We start from the raw sequence: 18,381 nt of genomic DNA on the forward strand, positions 1-18,381 counted from the left end.
ATGCATTTTAGAACACTTTTTTCATCCAAATGTTGAACATTAGGCTTGTAGTTTAATTTTTTTTGCCCCCCCCCCCTCGACTTTGAGGGACATAAACTTCAAAAATATTTAAAGTTAAAATAATATATAACAATTTACCTGGAAATGTAGGAAGATATTAAAACTAATAATCAATTGTTATTTATGTAGCTAATTTGTGTATCGTAACTTTTATATTTGAACATTTTATACAGATTCATTGCTAATCACCAAGCTAATCACTTTGATTTTTAAACCATAAAATTTTCGCTTGGTAACTAGTTTGAATGTCAATATACTTCTATATCAATTATTTCAGTATAAATTATAAATGGATTGAATTTTATGTTTTAATTCCAAAAAGGAATTAAAAAAGGGAATTCGGATAATCGAATCATGAACTAAACATTTATTTAAAACATCTAATTTAAGTTGTCCGACCCCCTTTTAGTAAAATTGAAATAGCTGATCGCCGATTAAACAACTAAATGAATTAAATACCATCACCGCTATTTTGGCTGCCATCATGGATTTAAAATTTCTAAATCACTCAAGAGAAGTTTCGGATCCTATTCGAGCTTGATAATCAATATTACCATGTACGGACATTTTTATGCGGCTGCCAGAGGGTTAAGAATATTTGATGAAGAATGATCAAATTTTTTGACCTGTTTCTGTTTGTATGATTTTAAGATGAAACTTTGTGCAATTTTTTTATGATCAAAGAAGTCATTTTGCATTATTAGTTCGTCCTTACAAGTTTTAATGCAACTTTGACAGCTAAAATATTTAAAAATCGACTTGATGTCTTCAGAAAAATTGAAGGTCTTGTATAATAAATTAATCTTAACATTTGATACGGTCGTAAATAAATGTTTAACACCTAAACTCCCAAGCTCGAGAAAAAGGGGGAAGTTGTATGGAAATTCCTCCTTTTTCTCGAGCTTGGGAATTTAGGTGTTAAGGACACTTGAAAATGTTAGGGATGATTAGAAAAAAATGAAAATATGGTTTTTCGAGAAATCGGAATATTTTATGATATTTTCAATTTTTATTGCAAATCGGGTGATGAGCTATCGTGACTTAAAAATTCAACGCTTTTTTGGTAATGTAGTGAAAACCTCGGTCCTATATATTCGAACCAAAATTTGTAGGAATTTTTTTGGACTTTTCAAAAATAATGTTTTCAGAGATATTCAAGCTTGATCATGGTTTTTACAGTTATAAAAAGTCACATGATCAACAATTTTTAATTTTTCGATATTTTTTTCTACGCTTTCCAATAATCACGATTTTTAGAAAAAATTGCAACACTGCCTAATAAATTTTGACCAACTTGTGAAATAGCTCAAAATAAAGCATTTTTTGTCATCTGAAACATATCCAAAACTAATATTCAAAAATAAGTTAATGGTCAAATTTAAAGTGTAATTTTTTCAGAGTGTAGCTTTTTTTTGAAGGTTCTTAGTGTGCTTTTAAACAATATTTTTATTGAAATTGAAAATATTTGAACATTTGTAATAATATTCATTCCATATTTTTTAACATACTCAAAATTTGGCAAGATTAAACGTTGAATCAACTATTTAAACATCATTTCAAATAATTAATAAGTACAAACCATGTAACCTATTTTGCGACCGCTCCCTCGTTTAAAATGCAAAATTGTTTTCCCACTTGCAAAGACGAACGTTCTTAAAACTCTACCTCCCACAACAAAAACTGCACTCGACTCAATTCCGTGTAAGAAGATTGTCTTCTTCACCGAGTGAGTTGTTGTTGTGAAGGTCCCCTCTTGAGTTTCGCCCTATTTCCTTCGGCAAACACAAACACCCACCCCCACCTTTCTTGGCAAACAATTAACTTAATCTGATTGCACAGGAATTAAATACCTTGACATCCTTGTGAACATAATAAAGCCATCGTCGGAAGGGGGTGCGTTGGGTTGGCAAATTTTCGAAAAATGGAAAACACTCTTTAAATTTTCCCAATTAGTGATAACCTCAAACGGTTACCAAATTCAGTAATCCACGAATCATCAATTTCATAAATAAAAATTCGCAAATTTCCAGATTATTATCATCAAAGGAGGCCACCGGGTGTGAATGAAATCATCATAATTTATAATCAGTCAAAGGTAACCAGGCAGAAAAACAGTTCCACCGACTGGTGGGTGTGTGACCATGGCCTGCTACTCTCCAGCGATGATGTATTTGTCAAAATGATGAGAGGCACGTGGCATTTTCACCCCGCAAATGAGGGAGTTGGTATTTTAAATAAAGGTTGTGTATCAATTTTACCCACCCTTATGAGTCAAAACAGACAGACTGGGAAATGACATTCAACGGGTCCTTTGAGGATTAAATGGCATTTGGTGGCAGGATTGATTGAATTGGGCTTGGTCGGGGGGCATGGAAGAACCGTGCTCGTTTTTGGTTGGCTGGTAATTATGGCAATTGAAATGCTCGTATTAATTTCGCAATTATGGTTATTAAGATTAATCCTTTAGCACGTTATCGTTATTATTGGTTATTAAACCATGACTTTTTAATGTTCGTTACTAATAAGATCTGAAAGAGGATCCCAGTTGATTCCTAAGTTTTTTTTTTGATAATTTTGAAAACAAATTTTGTGAAAATAATGTTCCATTCAGTTTTTTTAAGTAAACAAGAAGTATTAAATCAAACCGATAAATAAATAAACTAGATTTTTTTATTTTATACAAAATGACATTCAACACATAATTAATCTTCTTATTATCATAATGCAAGATAAATTGAATCAATTTTATGAAATCAAAATAATGAACTCAATTTAACGAAATAATGCCACCGAAGTAAATTATAAGTCAGAAAGAAAAGTAATGGCATGACAAGTTTATGCATTTAATTTTAAATGGAACCTCTATCAATTTTCATTTTTAACTACCTATCATGGTTTTCACTAGATCAACAACCAAACAGGTCTAAATCCTTCCACTAAATTGAACTTTCGTGCCACTAAACTTCCTACTCTGAACCTTTTCATTAATTGAAACGCAAGTGTTTTTTCATCACCATCGTAGCAATTGAAATAACCCAAACGAATGACGTCCAATCCGATTTACTAAATTGATTTTTTCTCTCTCCCGCGCCGAGTGTAATCCTCATTCTGGAATTTCCATTCAAAACAGACAAAAACCGAACGAGTTGCAGTGTAGCTCAAAAAAAAACAATCTCTTCCACTTTTTGTTGCTCTATTTTGCAACCTAGACATTGTGTGAGCACGAGCAAATATTTTGCAACAAAAAAGTTTTGCGTTGCAATTTTCCGCTCGAAATGCGCGCGCGAATTTCCGCCCTCGAAATCCTTCCTCCCACGGGAGTTGACTGGAAAAAGTTTTTCCTTTCTCAAACAGCACCTATAGGATGGCGATATTGCGACGAGATTTGTACGGGTGTTTTTGTTGGTCGATTTTGGGATTATTCAGTGGTGGTTCGATGTACACGATATTGGCATATCAATGTAATCCTCTTCAACACGAGGACTATTGCCTCTTCTCGTCAACCAGTGATGATGGTGGTCAAGCACCAGCAATGGATCTCATCCCGTGAGGGTTGGATTATGTGAAGGATGTTTCTTTTTTTCATTGAGCATGTGTGACCACAAATTGATACGATTTAAGTGGAATCTTATCGGCGATTTATTTCCACAACATTGTGTTTCAATTCAAAAGGCTTCCCCTTTAACATTTTGACAATAGTGTTGTAATGATTGGATAAGATGGTTAAATATTTACAGTTAGAAATGAATTGAGAACAGTAGAAAAAAAAGTTCAAAAACAAATATTTTAATATTTAAAGCGTTTGTTCATATAACAAACTGTTCTGTTTCAAAAACTAAAAAAGACCACAGACTTTGAGGATTTTTTTCATTCATTGATACTTTGCAAATTTTTAGCAGTAGAGCAATTCTCTACGAAATCGGTCTTTTTTTTTGAATTTTATTTTTTTTATTTTTTAATCCGACTGAAACTTTTTTGGTACCTTCGGTATGCCCAAAGAAGCCATTTTGCATCATTAGTTTGTCCATATAATTCCATATAATTTTCGTCGGCCTGTGTGGATCAATCGGACCGCGCACTGGACTCACAATCCAGAGGTCGCCGGTTCGAATCGCGAGGCAGACGCAAAAATTCTAAGTGTTAATATAGGTATTCGGTGCCCTCTCCCCGTGCCATACCTTCACACTTAGGAGACCCGGGAGGCGGAGTCTTGTCGCAAAAAGAACGATACACGCCTGTGGATCCGTTGACGAAACTGCAAGGTTTAAGAGGGCCACATTATAAGGTGTTACGTCGATTCCGTTTTTTTTTTTATAATTTTCCATACAAATTTGGCAGCTGTCCATACAAAAATGATGTATGAAAGTTCAAAAATATGTATCTTTTGAAGGAATTTTTTGATCGATTTGGTGTCTTCGTTGGTGTCTTCGGCACAGTTGCAGGTATGGATATGGACTACACTGAAAACAATAATACCCAGTAGAAATTGTTTTGGTGATTTTTAATTTTATTTTTTGTCACTAAAACTTGATTTGCAAAAAAACACTACTTTAATTTTTTTTCTGATATGTATTAGAGGACATCAAATGCCAACTTTTCAGAAATTTCCAGAATGGGCAAAAAATCTTTGACCGAGTTATGATTTTTTGAATCAATACAGATTTTTTCAAAAAATCGAAAAACTGGTCGTAAAAATTTTTCAACTTCTTTTTTCGATGTAAAATCGAATTTGCAATCAAAAAGTACTTTTTAGTGAAATTTTGATAAACTGCACCGTTTTCAAGTTATATCCATTCTTAGGTAACTTTTTTCAAAATAGTTGCAGTTATTCATTTTTATAAATTAGTGCCCATGTTTGCCCATCTTTAGAAAACATATTTTTGAAAAGCTGAGAAAATTCTCTATATTTTGCTTGTTTGAACTTTGTTGAAACGTCCCATAGTTGCTGAGATATTGCCATGCAAAGGTTTAAAAACAGGAAAATTGATGTTTTCTAAGTCTCACCCAAACAACCCATCATTTTCCAATGTCCGTATCTCAGCAACTAATGGTCCGATTTACAATGTTAAAATATGAAACATTCGTGAAATTTGTCGATCTTTTCGAAAACAAAATTTTCAAAAAAATTAAAGCAAGACTAACATTTAAAAAGACGTAAAATTGAATGTTTGGTCCTTTTGAAATGTTATTCTTGATTTAATTTTTTTGAAAATATTGTTTTCGAAAAGATCGACAAATTTCACGAATGTTTCATATACAAACATTGTAAATCGGACCATTAGTTGCTGAGATCTCGACATTAGAAAATTGTGGATTGCTTGGGTGAGACTTAGAAACATCAATTTTCCTGTTTTTAAACCTTTGCATGGCAATATCTCAGCAACTAAGAGTCGTATCAAAAGTGTTCATAAATGCAAAATATAGAGAATTTTCTCAGCTTTTCAAAAATATTTTTTCTGAAGATGAGCAAACATGGGCACTAATTTTAAAAAATGAATAGCTGCAACTATTTTGAAAAAAGTTACCTAGAAATGGCTATAACTTGAATACGGTGCAGTTTATTCAAATTTCACTAAAGTACTTTTTGATTGCAAATTCGATTTTACATCGAAAAATTAAGTTGAAAAAATTTTGCGACCAATATTTCGATTTTTTGAAAAAATCTGTATTGATTCAAAAAATCATAACTCGGTCAAAGATTTTTTGCCCATTCTGGAAATTTCCGAAAAGTTGGCATTTGTATCCTCTAAAACATATCACAAAATAAAAAAAAATAAAAAGTGTTTTTTGCAAATCAAGTTTTAGTCACAAAAAAATAAAATTAAAAATCACCAAAAAAAATTCTACTGTGTTTCATTTTTTTCAGCGTAGTCCATATCCTACAACTTTGCCAAAGACACCAAATCGATCAAAAAATTCCTTCAATAGATACAGATTTTTGAATTTTTATATATCATTTTTGTATGGACAGCTGACAAATTTGTATGGAAAATTATATGGACAAACTAATGATGCAAAATGGCTTCTTTGGGCATACCGAAGGCACCAAAAAAGTTTCAGTCGGATTAAAAAATCGAATGACCGAAATCTCAGAGAATTGCTCTATAGTGTTGCCTGATATAAAAAATTTTCACTTGAAGTTATTAAATGCAAAAAATAATCAAAACTACCTGAGATTTTGAATTGAATATTGCTTGAGATATCACGTTTTTAAATTGGAAAATCCTGCAGCATGTGCTGAAAATCTGTATTTGTGGCAAGCTTCTCATGACACTTGTCTCAATCTAAATAATTTTGTTGTAAATTTGAAATTAATGATCTTAACCTTTCGGAAGTCGCGTATTTTGGTGTTTCATTCTAGTATCCTTACAAAGTTTGTACAAAGTACACGTATGCGTATGCCGGTGGGTTAATTATATAAAACTTTTCACTGGACAACATCTTTAAAAAGTTAGATATTATTGAAATTTTATTTATTTATTTTTTCGACAACTGATACTGAATTAATGGAAATTTTGACGAAATACGCGTCTAAGTTTGCAACTTCCTTTTATTGATCTTTCGAAAAGTTTGTTCTGGTATGTAGTTTAAAATCTGCAAAAGATTATAAAATAGGTAAAAGGCTTTAAATAGGAAATTATCCATAAAATAAACATCAGAATTTTTTATATTAATACCTACAGTAGGTAAATATATGATTTTGTTAGCAAACTCAATAACCTAAAATTGTATCAATCGAAGACTAGTTTTCCATTAACTAATTTTGAATGGCTCGCGAGAGGCGTTACGATTTCTCTTCGTAATCTGCGTTTGTTTTGCTCAAATTTTCTCTTGCGAGAGAAAGACGCTCACGCTCACATTCTCTCGCTGAACGCCGGCCTTTTGACATTTTTGTCATCGCTTCGCTGTCAACGATCGAGTTTGTTGTTTGTTTTGCTTCCCAATGACTTGATTGGAGTAGTGAAAAGTTAAGTTGGTTTTACTGAATTTTAACTTAAAACAAGTGACATTATCGTAACAATCATGAGTGACAAACCCGTCGTGTGCCGCACCTGCCGGAAAGAGTCCGCAGCGGAACGGGCCGGCGGCGTCTGTCACCTGCCCGTCGAGGCCGAGGACCAGCACGGCAAGTCGGTGGCGGAGAAGATCTACGAGGTGACCGACGTGATGGTCCGGCTGGACCACAGCCTGTCCCAGGTCATCTGTATGCCGTGCGTCGAGCTGCTGGAGATTGCGTACAACTTCCGCCAGCAGGTCATCGAGTCAAACAATATCTTGAACCATTGGTAAGAGGCCTAGAGTCTGAGTTTATGAATTGTGAAAATAATTTATTCTTTCTTTCAGTAAATTGGGCATGCTAGCGATTAAGGAAGAGCCGATAGATCCATGTGAAGTTAAAATAGAAGGCGACTCGGAGAACGAAACCGTTGGCGTGCCGCAGTCGAGCTCAAAGCGACCCTTTAGATCTACGTCCCCGAAGCTACCGGTGAAGATGGCCCGCAAGTCGACGACCAGCACAAACAGCAGCACCGATAAGAACAAGAACAAATCGCGAAAATTGTTCGCCAAAATGGCGTTGGAGAACGTTAAGGAGGTCAATGGCCGGATCCACTGCCGGATTGACGAGTTCAATCCGTGTGCTTATGCTCCCAAGACATTCGATTCCTGCAACTTCATTCGACACTTCCGGAAGCAGCACCGGGAGATCGCCAAGCTCAAAGGGTTCTTTCGAGACGCGGAACGTGGGGAGGAACAAAAACCGCGTTCGTCGTCAGAGAAGAAGCAAACTCAGGTCAAGCTGAAGGTGGCATTGAGTGTTCAGAAGGTGATTGAAGGTTGCTTGAGGCTGGTTGCGGAGCATAACTTTCCATTGAACGGTTTCGACTGGGCCGGGTTCCGGCTGCTGTTGGAAGGACTCGCTTTGAACGTCAATGAAGCTCAGGTTCGGAAATATCTGAGTCGTGCCGCCGGGTTGATCGTGGAGCGGATCGTTAAGGAGATGGCTGGCCGGATGATATCAATCAAGATCGATTCCGGATGCTTGAACGAGCGGCACATTCTGACCGTGACTGCCCTGTTTGAGCTGCACAACGTCGTCATGTGCCGTGTTCTGGGCATTGTCGAGGTTGCGCCGGACGATTCACCGGAACATATTAAAAACCACGTGCTGGACGTGGTCCGGCGGTACAATGTGTCAGTGGATCAGATTTACGCGATCGCTTGGGACGAGGGTGCTATGATCATCACTTCTAACCGTAAGCTGTACAGGCTGGCGAGCTATTCGATACAGACCGACGAGGTTTGGAATGAATACGATGAATACGATGACGAGGCATCGGTCGTATTGACACGGCGAGAAGAACTGTTGGAATCACTGGCAACGGAGCTGAAGAGTGACAAGTTTGTGACCGTTCGTGGCGCGATTCACAACCTGGAACAAGCTCTCGCAGACATCGTTGACCAGGCGGATCCCAACGTAACGGCGATCGAGGAATTCGTCATAAGCTTACGGAATGACGAATGTCGAACGTTCATCGAGTCTCAGCAGGCCTCGCTGCCTCCATTGTGGTCGTCGGACCAGTGGATCTGCAAGTACAAAACCATCCATAGCATAGTCAAGCAGGAGTGGTTCTTCTCAACGCTAAAGAAAGACTTTCCAGAGTTGGGTAAGACATTCTTCCAGTTCTTCAAAACATCTGACCAAATTGAGCAATTCACAGATCTTAAATCAAGCGTCTGGCAGTTCATGCGGGACCACGAAGCGGCTTTCCTGCCCCTGTACAAGATGATCAAGCAAATGCAGCAGCGTCACCAACCCTTCTCGGAGTTCTACATGCAGTGGTTGATTGCGATCAAAGATCTACGTAGACTCACCGCCAATCGGTTCTCGAAATCCGTTACCGATTCGCTGACAACGTTCCTAAACTCCTTCAAGCAGAACATGGTCTTTAACGCCGCCCTCTATCTTGATCCACGCTTCAACTACTTTAAATCGGCCGTTTTCATTCCGGAACTCAAAGAAGAAGTTCAAAATTACATCATCGGCGTTTGGAACCGGATCAACGCGTTGACTACCGGAATCGTACCCGAAAAACCAAAGTCCGGCACTGACGAAGACGACGACATGGACCGGTTCCTCACGGAAATGTTCGGCGGTCAGGTCGACAACGCCAAGCAGGTCCGCATCGACGCCAACTGTCCGCTGATGCAGCAGCTCAAAGGGCTAGAGATTGAACCCCGTCAGCCGCACAACTACGACGTCTGGCAGCACTGGGTCGATCGCAAAGAGACGCATGCCGAGCTGGCCAAAGTGGCTCTGGTCGTGCTGTCCGCGCCAACCAACGTCATCTCGCTTCCCGCGACGTTCGGTGCGTTTTTTGCACCTGACCAGAACACCTCCCGGTACTCCAGCAAGATCCTGGAGGATATCCTCACCGTGAAGTTGAACCAACCGACGTTCAAGAAAATTATACCGATCATGATTGAGGTGAAGAAATAAATTGAAAAAAATAACATTTCATTTCATTTGTTTCGTTGTTTAAGCATTTATTGTGTACATTTACTATCCTAAGCTGGATATGGGCTATCATTCAAAAAAGTTACAAAATAACTAAAAATAACTGTCGAAATAGTCGAAAATTTCCCTCCCACTAACATTTACACACAAGATTCTCTGTAATTACTCTTAACTTTACGAAAAATGTTATTACAAAAGCCGACTCGGTCCTAATCAGGCCCCAGCACCGAAAATGACTTAATAAAAATAATTTCATTTCCAAAAAAAGATAAATGCATCGGCCGGGAATCGAACCCGGGCCGCCCGCGTGGCAGGCGAGCATTCTACCACTGAACCACCGATGCCTCGATGAATGACGAGCTGCCGAAATCGCTACCGGCTATTTATAGCCTAACCTTGCCTGCTTAACGGGGCGGCGCAGCGCGGCCTACTGATCGAGGTTATAAATAGCAGTTGCGACAGTGTGAGTGAAGCCGATTAAAGTAAGGGAGCATTATGTTATTACGTGACGTGGGAATTTGAATTCATCTTTCATCAAGGAAGAGAAAATATTATTTTAAAAATAGGGGGAATTAATACTATTGCAAAGAACAGCTGCGTTACGCAATGAAAAGTGATCATTGGGAGCATAGATTCCCAATCACTGACTTAATAATCCAAACATCTGGATCAAAAATTTGGACGCGGCTTCATACTATTGCAACAGATTGTCTTCTTGATGTTTCGCACTGCTGCTCTACGGCAACTTCCAGCTTGCGCATCTTAGAATTGCATTAGAGACACATAACCACTTTCATAATTTTTTTGTCTGATTGTACGGAACAATTTATCATAGGGGTTTCTGTAGCTTTGACAACAACTGAATTGCGAATTGTACGGAACAATTTATCATAGAGTTTTCTGTAGCTTTGACAGTAACTGAATTGCGAGTTTACTGAGTTGCTTCTTGGCCATTTCAAAACGTTCGAACCACATGCTCCAACAGCAATTGATTAACCTGTTAAATTATGCTCCTTGAGAAACTCCACATTTTCCGACCTGAAAAAGAAACAACCAGTAAGATTTTTGGCAACATTGCTGGCCGTCTCGTCCCTTGCAGACCAGCTCTTTGCACATATCCTCGATAGTATAGTGGTCAGTATCCCCGCCTGTCACGCGGGAGACCGGGGTTCAATTCCCCGTCGGGGAGGACTTTACTTTTTGCTTTTTTTTTTGTTAGTATCTGTAAATGAAATGATGTTAGTAAATTGATTAGTATGTTGTTAATTTGACTTAGTTTAGTAAATGGGACGTTCGGATAACGCAACAAGTCAACAATTGTTTGATTTATTTGTATCGTTTATTTCATCACCGCCTTGCCGGCGGTAAATAATACTTAAATAATAAGTTTGGGAGGTGGACCTATAAAAAAGAAACTAGTTGGAAATAATTCAATCATGAATTTCAAATGCCTTCAAGGGTTCATCATTCAGGTTATGCTGCGTTATAAACGTTCATTTCTTTCAGAAGGTTTAGTTTATTTGTTTAATTTTATTAGATTTCAATTGTAGCAAATTTTTATACATTCCAGCTTTCAGAATTGTGTTTATGTAGGATGTGTTTGATATTTCTACGATTCTATTTTATCAAATTACTTGTTTATGTGCTTACATTTGATTTTCATCATGTATCATTACGTGAACAGGCTCAGCTGATATTCTTCCTGCTTTCAAGTAGTGTCTTGTTTGTTCTTCTATCGTCCGAAATTCAAACAATTAATTCAAATTTCACTTCCGATGTTTTCCTCTAGTTTCAACGTTCATTTTGTCTGCGTTCAGAGTTTTAAAATTCTGCGAATGATAAAAATTGGAAAATGACGAGGAAATTAGCAACGACCACGGAACGAATTGGGCTCAGCTGAAAGAGAAACGGGAAAAGAAGGGAGACAATAGGAGAGACTGCCGGGATTCCACTTGCTTCCTTCGGAGGACCTGTAACGAGAAAGAGGAAAATCTGCGCGGCACGAGACGTCGATTCGCGCCGAAATGCAGCACTCACCTTAAGATTGATCCATCGGCCGCTTCCTCTTGGACTCGTTCTGCTCCATACACTCGAGCACCTTCAGCCTGCAGTCGCCGAGCTGGATTCCGTGAAGCTGCTGGATTGCGCGGTCGGCGGCCACTTCACTTGCGAACGCGGCGTACCCGTGACGCTTGCCGGGGATCAAGTACACGTTGATCAGATCGCCGAATCGACAGAACGCGTCCTGCAGCAGCTTCACCGAAATGGCTTCCGGCATGCAGATGAAAAAGGCCTTCTTGGCGCACTGCGCATTCTGGTGGCCCAGAATCGGCTTGGGAGGTCCGAGCGGAGCTAGGATGTCGCAGTTTTGCATCTCGTCGCGGAACTCGTTCTCGTAGCGGACGATGATGCGCTCTCCGATCGGGTACTCCAAGCCGTGGATCTTATCCAAAGCTCTTTGGGCCTCTTCGCGACATGCGTAGACAACCGAGGCCGTCGTGTTGATGTCGTCTGAGGAAGAAAGGAAGTCGTTAGATTTGGTTTTATTCTACACATTCAAAATATCTTACTTTGAGTGACAATGTTGCAGTACTTCATGCCCGGAGCAATGTCAAACAGCCTCCACAGACGGTCTTGGTTCAATCCACTGCTGCAGATGACCACCAGCTTGACGTCCCCACCGGAGCGGTTATTCTCCGGCGAGTGCGTCCTCTTTCGGCTGTACTCATTATTGCCATTATTGCCGCCACCATTTCCGTACCGGCCTCCGTCGTTGCCCTGGTTTTGGTACTGATTACCCTGATAGTGTTGCTGCTGCTGCTGTTGCTGGTTCTGCTTCAGGTTCTCCCGCGGCAGACAGAACTTGGCCCGGTAGCTGAATTCGCACCCCTCGATGGCCAGGGCCGCCTCCAGGAACGTGCTGAACGTAATGTACGCGGCGCATTGCGACTGGTTCTTCTTGTCCGGTACGAGGCGAATCTGGGTCACGTTGCCAAACTGGCTAAACTCGTCCCGGATGTCGTCCTCGGTCTTTGAGATCGGTAGCACAGCAAACAGTCGCCGGAACTTGAACTCGTTCACCTCCTCCGGGCTGCCGTCTTCCTTTTTCTTTTGGTAGCTGTAAAAAAGTTGATTTTTTTTCTATCTTATTACATTGAACTAAAATATCATAAACATTATAACGGCCAAGCCTACTGCGTTAAGTTAACTTCAGAGATGTTTCATTGAAATGTGAACATCTGAAAATAATGATAAAAATAAACCAAATTTATTTTCAAATTTCTACTTTCAAAATTTCAAAAAGAGTCATGTTGCGATGTAAACAAACTCACGAAGACCTCGAGGCAGTGGCAATGAAACTGACGCATGCGCTTTCAAATCGGTAAAAATGGCGTCTTATTATTCAATAATTTGCCGGTAGAACCACAAAAGTGTTCATGCTATCTCGTTGTTCTTGATTTTATTCTGGAACTCACTCAATCTCGGATCAAGAATTTTAAAATCATTCAATATCAATGTTATCCCATTATCCCCATCTAGTAGCCTACTTGCCGGCAGCATCACTGGCAAAAGTGCGCCATTTTGTTTCGGGACCCGCCTAAACCGGCATAGCAGCAAAATACCCAAAAGCAAATCACACTCCGCCGAAAACTCACCTCGCCGAAATCATCACCTTAATCGGCCGCGTCTCATTCTCAATGTAGGACCCGTTCTTCCGGAGCCCCCGGGCCGCGGCCGACGTCTGGGTAAACTTCACGTACGCCACCCCCTTGCCCTGGCCGGTCTTCTTGTCCACAATAACGACACACTCCTCAATCTCGCCGTCGTCTTCAAAGTGCCGGACCAACTGGTCCCGCGTAATGTTCCGGCCGCAGATCACAAACAGCCGGCTCATCGGCGGTTCCTCCGAGATTTCCTTGCGGCCACCGCCGTTGTTGCCCTGGTCCATCGTTTAAAACACTTGGAAAAATCCCGGAAAGGTGGCACTGATTTTATTTTTTGTCGAACAGGAACGCCGAGCACAACCACGCAGCAGGCCACTTGATGAAGTGTCAAGTAAAATCACCAAGAGTTTGACGTTTGGCTTCCAAGTGAGAGAGTTGTGTTGGATTATGGTAGATTGTGAGAGAGAGCGATGAGAGGGACTGGTTGTGTTTCTCGTCGTTTCAGGGGAATATAAATAAAATAGGCAGATCAATTGAAAATATTTCTTTAAAATGTTGAACACAAAGCATAACTACCTGTTTAGAAAAAGTTAGACAAATTCTTCTACCTTTAAAAAAATAATGCAAGCAAATACTTTTACAAAAAGTCTTCAGCAAACCCACCGTTCTAAAGAGAATTGTGGTGCTGGTAAAACATAAACTTAAAAAATGGCGCGTTTATGTTGCATAATTTGATGAATCTCATAATAAGCAATTCAAAGGAAACGCATGGTTGTTTAGACATTTGCTTTTATAACACCTAAACTCCCAAGCTCGAGAAAAAGGGGGAATTTCCATACAAATTCCCCCTTTTTCGCGAGCTTGGGAGTTTAGGTGATAAGTTTTCATGAAAATACATTTTTCCTACTAACTAACCTTTTGCTTTTTTTTAAAGTAGAATAAATATGGAATTTGGATTTTTCTACATTCGCCCCTAACTCCACCCAATTTGTTGATTTTCACTATTTGAAACAACTTATTTTGTTAAACTAATTATAAAAACTTGCTTGCTCACTTTCTATTGAGCTATCTATCACTTGATTTCAGTTGAAAACGCTTTTTATGAGATTTGTTAATTGAACGTCAAATTGTATTCAATTTGAATTTTTGTTTTTTATTTACAATTATTTACATTTTTAGGTATGCCAAAAAGTTATAGTATAAGCCTACTTCTTTTTACACATAAAAATGACAAGACAAAAGTACACAAATAACAAAACACAGTCCAAACTTGATTTTTCGGTGTTCGATTATTTTAAGGTTTCTTAGAACCTTTGGATAATCGAATCGTGGACAAAATATAAATTGTTTCATACTTAAAATGTTGTATTAAAAACTAAATCTGCGAGCTCAATTTGGTCATATTTGAGTGGCCTTAAAACAAGATAACAAAAATAAATCTTGGTTCGATCTTCAAAAAAATAAAAAATGAAAATAAAATAAAAATGAAAACTGATCAACGAAGTATATTGCAATCAAAAACTAATTACAATCAAAATGCGAAAAAACATAAAACATGGCAGGAAACACATCTGGAGTTTTTTTTAAAAGGTCAAATAAACCAAATTTCCAGTTTTTGCTTTTAGGGTGTTTTTGAAACTGCCTTGAGTTAGGGGTAAGCAAAAACTTAAAATTTGGTTTATTGGACTTTTTCAAAAAAAAAAAAAACTCCAGACATGAAGACATAAAATAGTAAAAGACCATTGTCTATTATTTGGAGATTTAGTAAAGGCATCTTCATTCATATAAATGAGAGGAGAGCAAAACCGCTCTTTTGAGGGAGCCTCTCATTTTCACTCGCTCAACCAAGTGAGCGGCTCTTTTGAATGGCTCTTTCGTTCTTTTTCAAAATTATGATGAAAAAGGCTATGTCCGACCATGATGTTATTTGAAAGTTTTTTTTTATTGATATGAATTATTTGTTATAAATCTTGAATTTTTAAGGATTTTGCCACTAATTTTTCAAAATTGCTTTTGTTTCTGCATAACTTGAAAAAATACATGAACCCATTTTTTGGAAATATTTTGCAAACTCTTTTTCACCCTCTGATTTAATCGATCAAGTCTTTAAATGCTTAAGTTTTATTTTGCAAGAAGAATGATTTTTTTCAATGCTTTTGGGCTGTTAATTAGTTTTTTGATGAAATTTTCCTTGTTAACATTTTGAAGTACAAAAAAAATTGTTTTCGGGTGCACTACAAGGTTAACCTTATGACAAATTAGTAAGTGGGTAATTCTCTACCAACTCACACGAAATCGGGAAAAGTTGCCCCGACCCCTCTTCGATTTGCGTGAAACTTTGTCCTAAGGGGTAACTTTTGTCCCTGATCACGAATCCGAGGTCCGTTTTTTGATATCTCGTGACGGAGGGGCGGTACGACCCCTTCCATTTTTGAGCATGCGAAAAAAGAGGTGTTTTTCAATAATTTGCAGCCTGAAACGGTGATAAGATAGAAATTTGGTGTCAAAGGGACTTTAATGTACAATTAGACGCCCGATTTGATGGCGTACTCAGAATTCCGAAAAAACGTATTTTGCATCGAAAAAAACACTAAAAAAGTTTTAAAAATTCTACCATTTTCCGTTACTCGACTGTAAAAAATATTGGAACATGTCATTTTATGGGAAATTTAATGTACTTTTCGAATCTACATTGACCCAGAAGGGTCATTTTTCATTTAGAACAAAATTTTACATTTTAAGATTTCGTGTTTTTTCTAACTTTGCAGGGTAATTTTTTAGAGTGTAACAATGTTCTACAAAGTTGTAGAGCAGACAATTACAAAAATTTTAATATATTGACATTAGGGGTTTGCTTATAAACATCATGAGTTATCGCGAATTTACGAAAAAAAGTCTAATTTTACATAAAAGTCCCTTTGACACCAAATTTCTATCTCATCACCGTTTCAGGCTGCAAATTATTGAAAAACACCTCTTTTTTGGCATATTCAAAAATGGAAGGGGTCGTACCGCCCCTCCGTCACGAGATATCAAAAAATGGACCTCGGATTCGTGATCAGGTACAAAAGTTACCCCTTAGGACAAAGTTTCACGCAAATCGAAGAGGGGTCGGGGCAACTGCTGTGTGAGTTGGCGGAGAATTACCCAAGTATATTTGTTGTAATAATAATATTTGCTTTTTTGAGGTTTCCTTTTTTTCCAGTACCATTTTTTAAATGTTTACCTAAATTATGTATAATTTCATCGTCAACTCAAGCTGACATCAAGCTATTTGAATTAGAATGAATTAGAATGATTTGCCATCATTTTGTGTCCGATTGAATTAAGCGCTGTTTCTCCAAGTGCTGAAACGTTTATTCAAATCTCTCCAAGACGATCAATGGATACAATTCATTGTGCGCATGCGTTGATTTGCATGGTGTTCTTGGTGTGGCATCAATATTTTTAAGTAAAATCGATAGAAATCGATTTTTAGAAGAAGAAAAAATAAACCGATTAGATTGATTTTTTTTGTGTATTAGCTTGAGTTCAGTGAATTCTACTCGAGTGTGGAGTTGATTTCAGCCTACTTCGATCGAAGTTAAAAATCGATACCGATCGATCGATCGATTTTGTTTAGTTTACATTGTAACGCAGACATCGCTGCTGGAACCGTCCATCGGAAGCTAGAATGTTCCAGTTGGCTTAGATTCTTTAAGTCTCTTTACTGAGAATATATATTGACTAAGAATTGTAATTTTTGTTAGACCGTTTCCGGTTGTATGCCACCACTGGCGAGCAGCTCTCCAAACGGTCTTATCTAGATATTGTAAAATGGGTTGGTTGTCAGTTCAGGAAATCATAATTGAACTGCACATGACCACACGACGGACTCATATATATGAGCAAGGGATATATTAGTCAGTAGATTATGAAACGTCCCTTTAATGCTTTATATATTGGAGTCATAAAACATTGACTGCGCATGCGTATTTTAAAGTATTTGCACCTTTTCAGAGATAACACACTTCTGGAGTTTTTTTTTGAAAAGGTCCAATAAACCAAATTTTCAGTTTTTGCTTTTTGGGTATTTTTTAACACTCCTGACTCAAGGCGGTTTAAAAAAAGAAAAACTGGAAATTAATTAAATTGAATCTTTTCAGAAAAAAAACTCCAGACTTGATCTTTTAGGATAAATTTGACATAATATTTATTTTAACTTGATGTTTATTTCATAAGGGGTTTCATCCGAATATTTTTCACATAATTTAAAGTTATAGAGATTTTTTTTATAAAAGTCTTAAAAAGCAGTATTAACCTTATTTTTTCATTCTTTTGAAGCAATCGCTAAACATTTACGTCAAAGCGACCTTCTACCTACAACATGGAATTGCCATGATATAATGTTATCATCGTTTAGAAATGATCTTATTTCGAGATGTTCATTGAACATAATTACTTTTTGACGGATCATTTCCGCTCTGATCGACTCAGGCGACTCAAATGATCAGAATGTCTCGTGGAACTGTGAAATTTGCCCAGCTTTCCGACTGTGCCAAATTCACTCGGTTTCCATGAAAGTTAAAATGAAGGCATGCGCAATAGCTCCCCGCGAAGCAAATGTACAATGATTGGTAGGTGAATGGCATTATCGATGGTTGTGTTAATTAGACAAAACTTGAATAATAGTCCGATAAACATTTCGATCTGAAATCATGAAAAAAAAAACAATTGTATTACATAACTCAACATTTTTGAAGTTGATGCCAGTAAATGTAGTAAATTTGTCAAGGTATGATATCTTTAGACTTCCTGAACACGCACCAATCGAAATAATTGAATCTTAGTGAATTTCCTACCAATAAATAAAATCCTCAATTCCGGGTATCAATGCTTAAACAACCATGCACACCCCCGTATATTTACTACCCCACCAAATAAACATTATTAGTAGGAAACTCACTAGGTTTTAATTATGTCGATTGGAGTGTGTTTTAGTTCAGGCTCTAAATCTATCGTACCTTGATGAAACTGAAACATTTACTGAAATTAACTTCAAAAATGTCGAGTTGTGTGATGTTTAGGGTTTTCAAAATAACTAAACACCACGCGTCTCCAGCATGTTATAAATTTAAACACAATTTTTATAAAAAAGAC

The 18,381-nt window shown here is 37.8% G+C and overlaps 2 protein-coding genes and 2 non-coding genes across 5 annotated transcripts; 2 read left to right on the top strand and 2 right to left on the bottom strand.

The window, feature by feature from the left end:
• The first annotated feature begins 6,957 nt into the window (after positions 1-6,957).
• LOC120426389 (uncharacterized) lies at positions 6,958-9,583 on the top strand. Of its 2 annotated transcripts, XM_039591147.2 has the most exons (3): positions 6,959-7,346; positions 7,405-8,726; positions 8,781-9,583. In XM_039591147.2, the coding sequence occupies exons 1-3, from the start codon at positions 7,084-7,086 to the stop codon at positions 9,557-9,559; spliced, it is 2,364 nt and encodes a 787-aa protein (XP_039447081.1). In that variant the 5' UTR covers positions 6,959-7,083; the 3' UTR covers positions 9,560-9,583. The 2 variants fall into 2 exon arrangements, with proteins under 2 accessions (XP_039447080.1, XP_039447081.1); XM_039591146.2 differs by having other exon boundaries at positions 6,958-7,346; positions 7,405-9,583.
• A 267-nt stretch (positions 9,584-9,850) lies between these two features.
• Trnag-gcc (transfer RNA glycine (anticodon GCC)) lies at positions 9,851-9,921 on the bottom strand. The gene has a single exon. It is a non-coding gene; the product is annotated as a tRNA-Gly (tRNA).
• Positions 9,922-10,694: 773 nt separating this feature from the next.
• Trnad-guc (transfer RNA aspartic acid (anticodon GUC)) lies at positions 10,695-10,766 on the top strand. Its single transcript has one exon. It is a non-coding gene; the product is annotated as a tRNA-Asp (tRNA).
• A 128-nt stretch (positions 10,767-10,894) lies between these two features.
• On the bottom strand, positions 10,895-13,635 carry LOC120426385 (RNA-binding protein 45-like). Its single transcript, XM_039591142.2, has 4 exons — positions 13,234-13,635; positions 12,148-12,695; positions 11,615-12,088; positions 10,895-11,406 (listed from the first exon to the last, which is right to left on the bottom strand). Exons 1-3 carry the CDS (start codon positions 13,524-13,526, stop codon positions 11,616-11,618), a joined length of 1,314 nt encoding a protein of 437 aa, XP_039447076.1. The 5' UTR covers positions 13,527-13,635; the 3' UTR covers positions 10,895-11,406; position 11,615.
• Positions 13,636-18,381: the final 4,746 nt, after the last annotated feature.

Source organism: Culex pipiens, chromosome 2, assembly GCF_016801865.2.
Source record: "Culex pipiens pallens isolate TS chromosome 2, TS_CPP_V2, whole genome shotgun sequence".
In the NCBI taxonomy this organism is placed as follows: domain Eukaryota; kingdom Metazoa; phylum Arthropoda; class Insecta; order Diptera; family Culicidae; genus Culex; species Culex pipiens.

Bases quoted from the DNA above. Each gene is read 5' to 3' on its own strand.
- LOC120426389 (XM_039591146.2), top strand. From the start codon at position 7,084: ATGAGTGACAAACCCGTCGTGTGCCGCACCTGCCGGAAAGAGTCCGCA. The intron at 7,347-7,404 runs GTAAGAGGCCTA...TCTTTCTTTCAG, and splicing joins AACAATATCTTGAACCATTG to TAAATTGGGCATGCTAGCGA.
- LOC120426385 (XM_039591142.2), bottom strand. From the start codon at position 13,526: ATGGACCAGGGCAACAACGGCGGTGGCCGCAAGGAAATCTCGGAGGAA. The intron at 12,696-13,233 runs GTGAGTTTTCGG...ACTTTTTTACAG, and splicing joins AAGGTGATGATTTCGGCGAG to CTACCAAAAGAAAAAGGAAG. The intron at 12,089-12,147 runs GTAAGATATTTT...TTTCTTCCTCAG, and splicing joins CTGCAACATTGTCACTCAAA to ACGACATCAACACGACGGCC.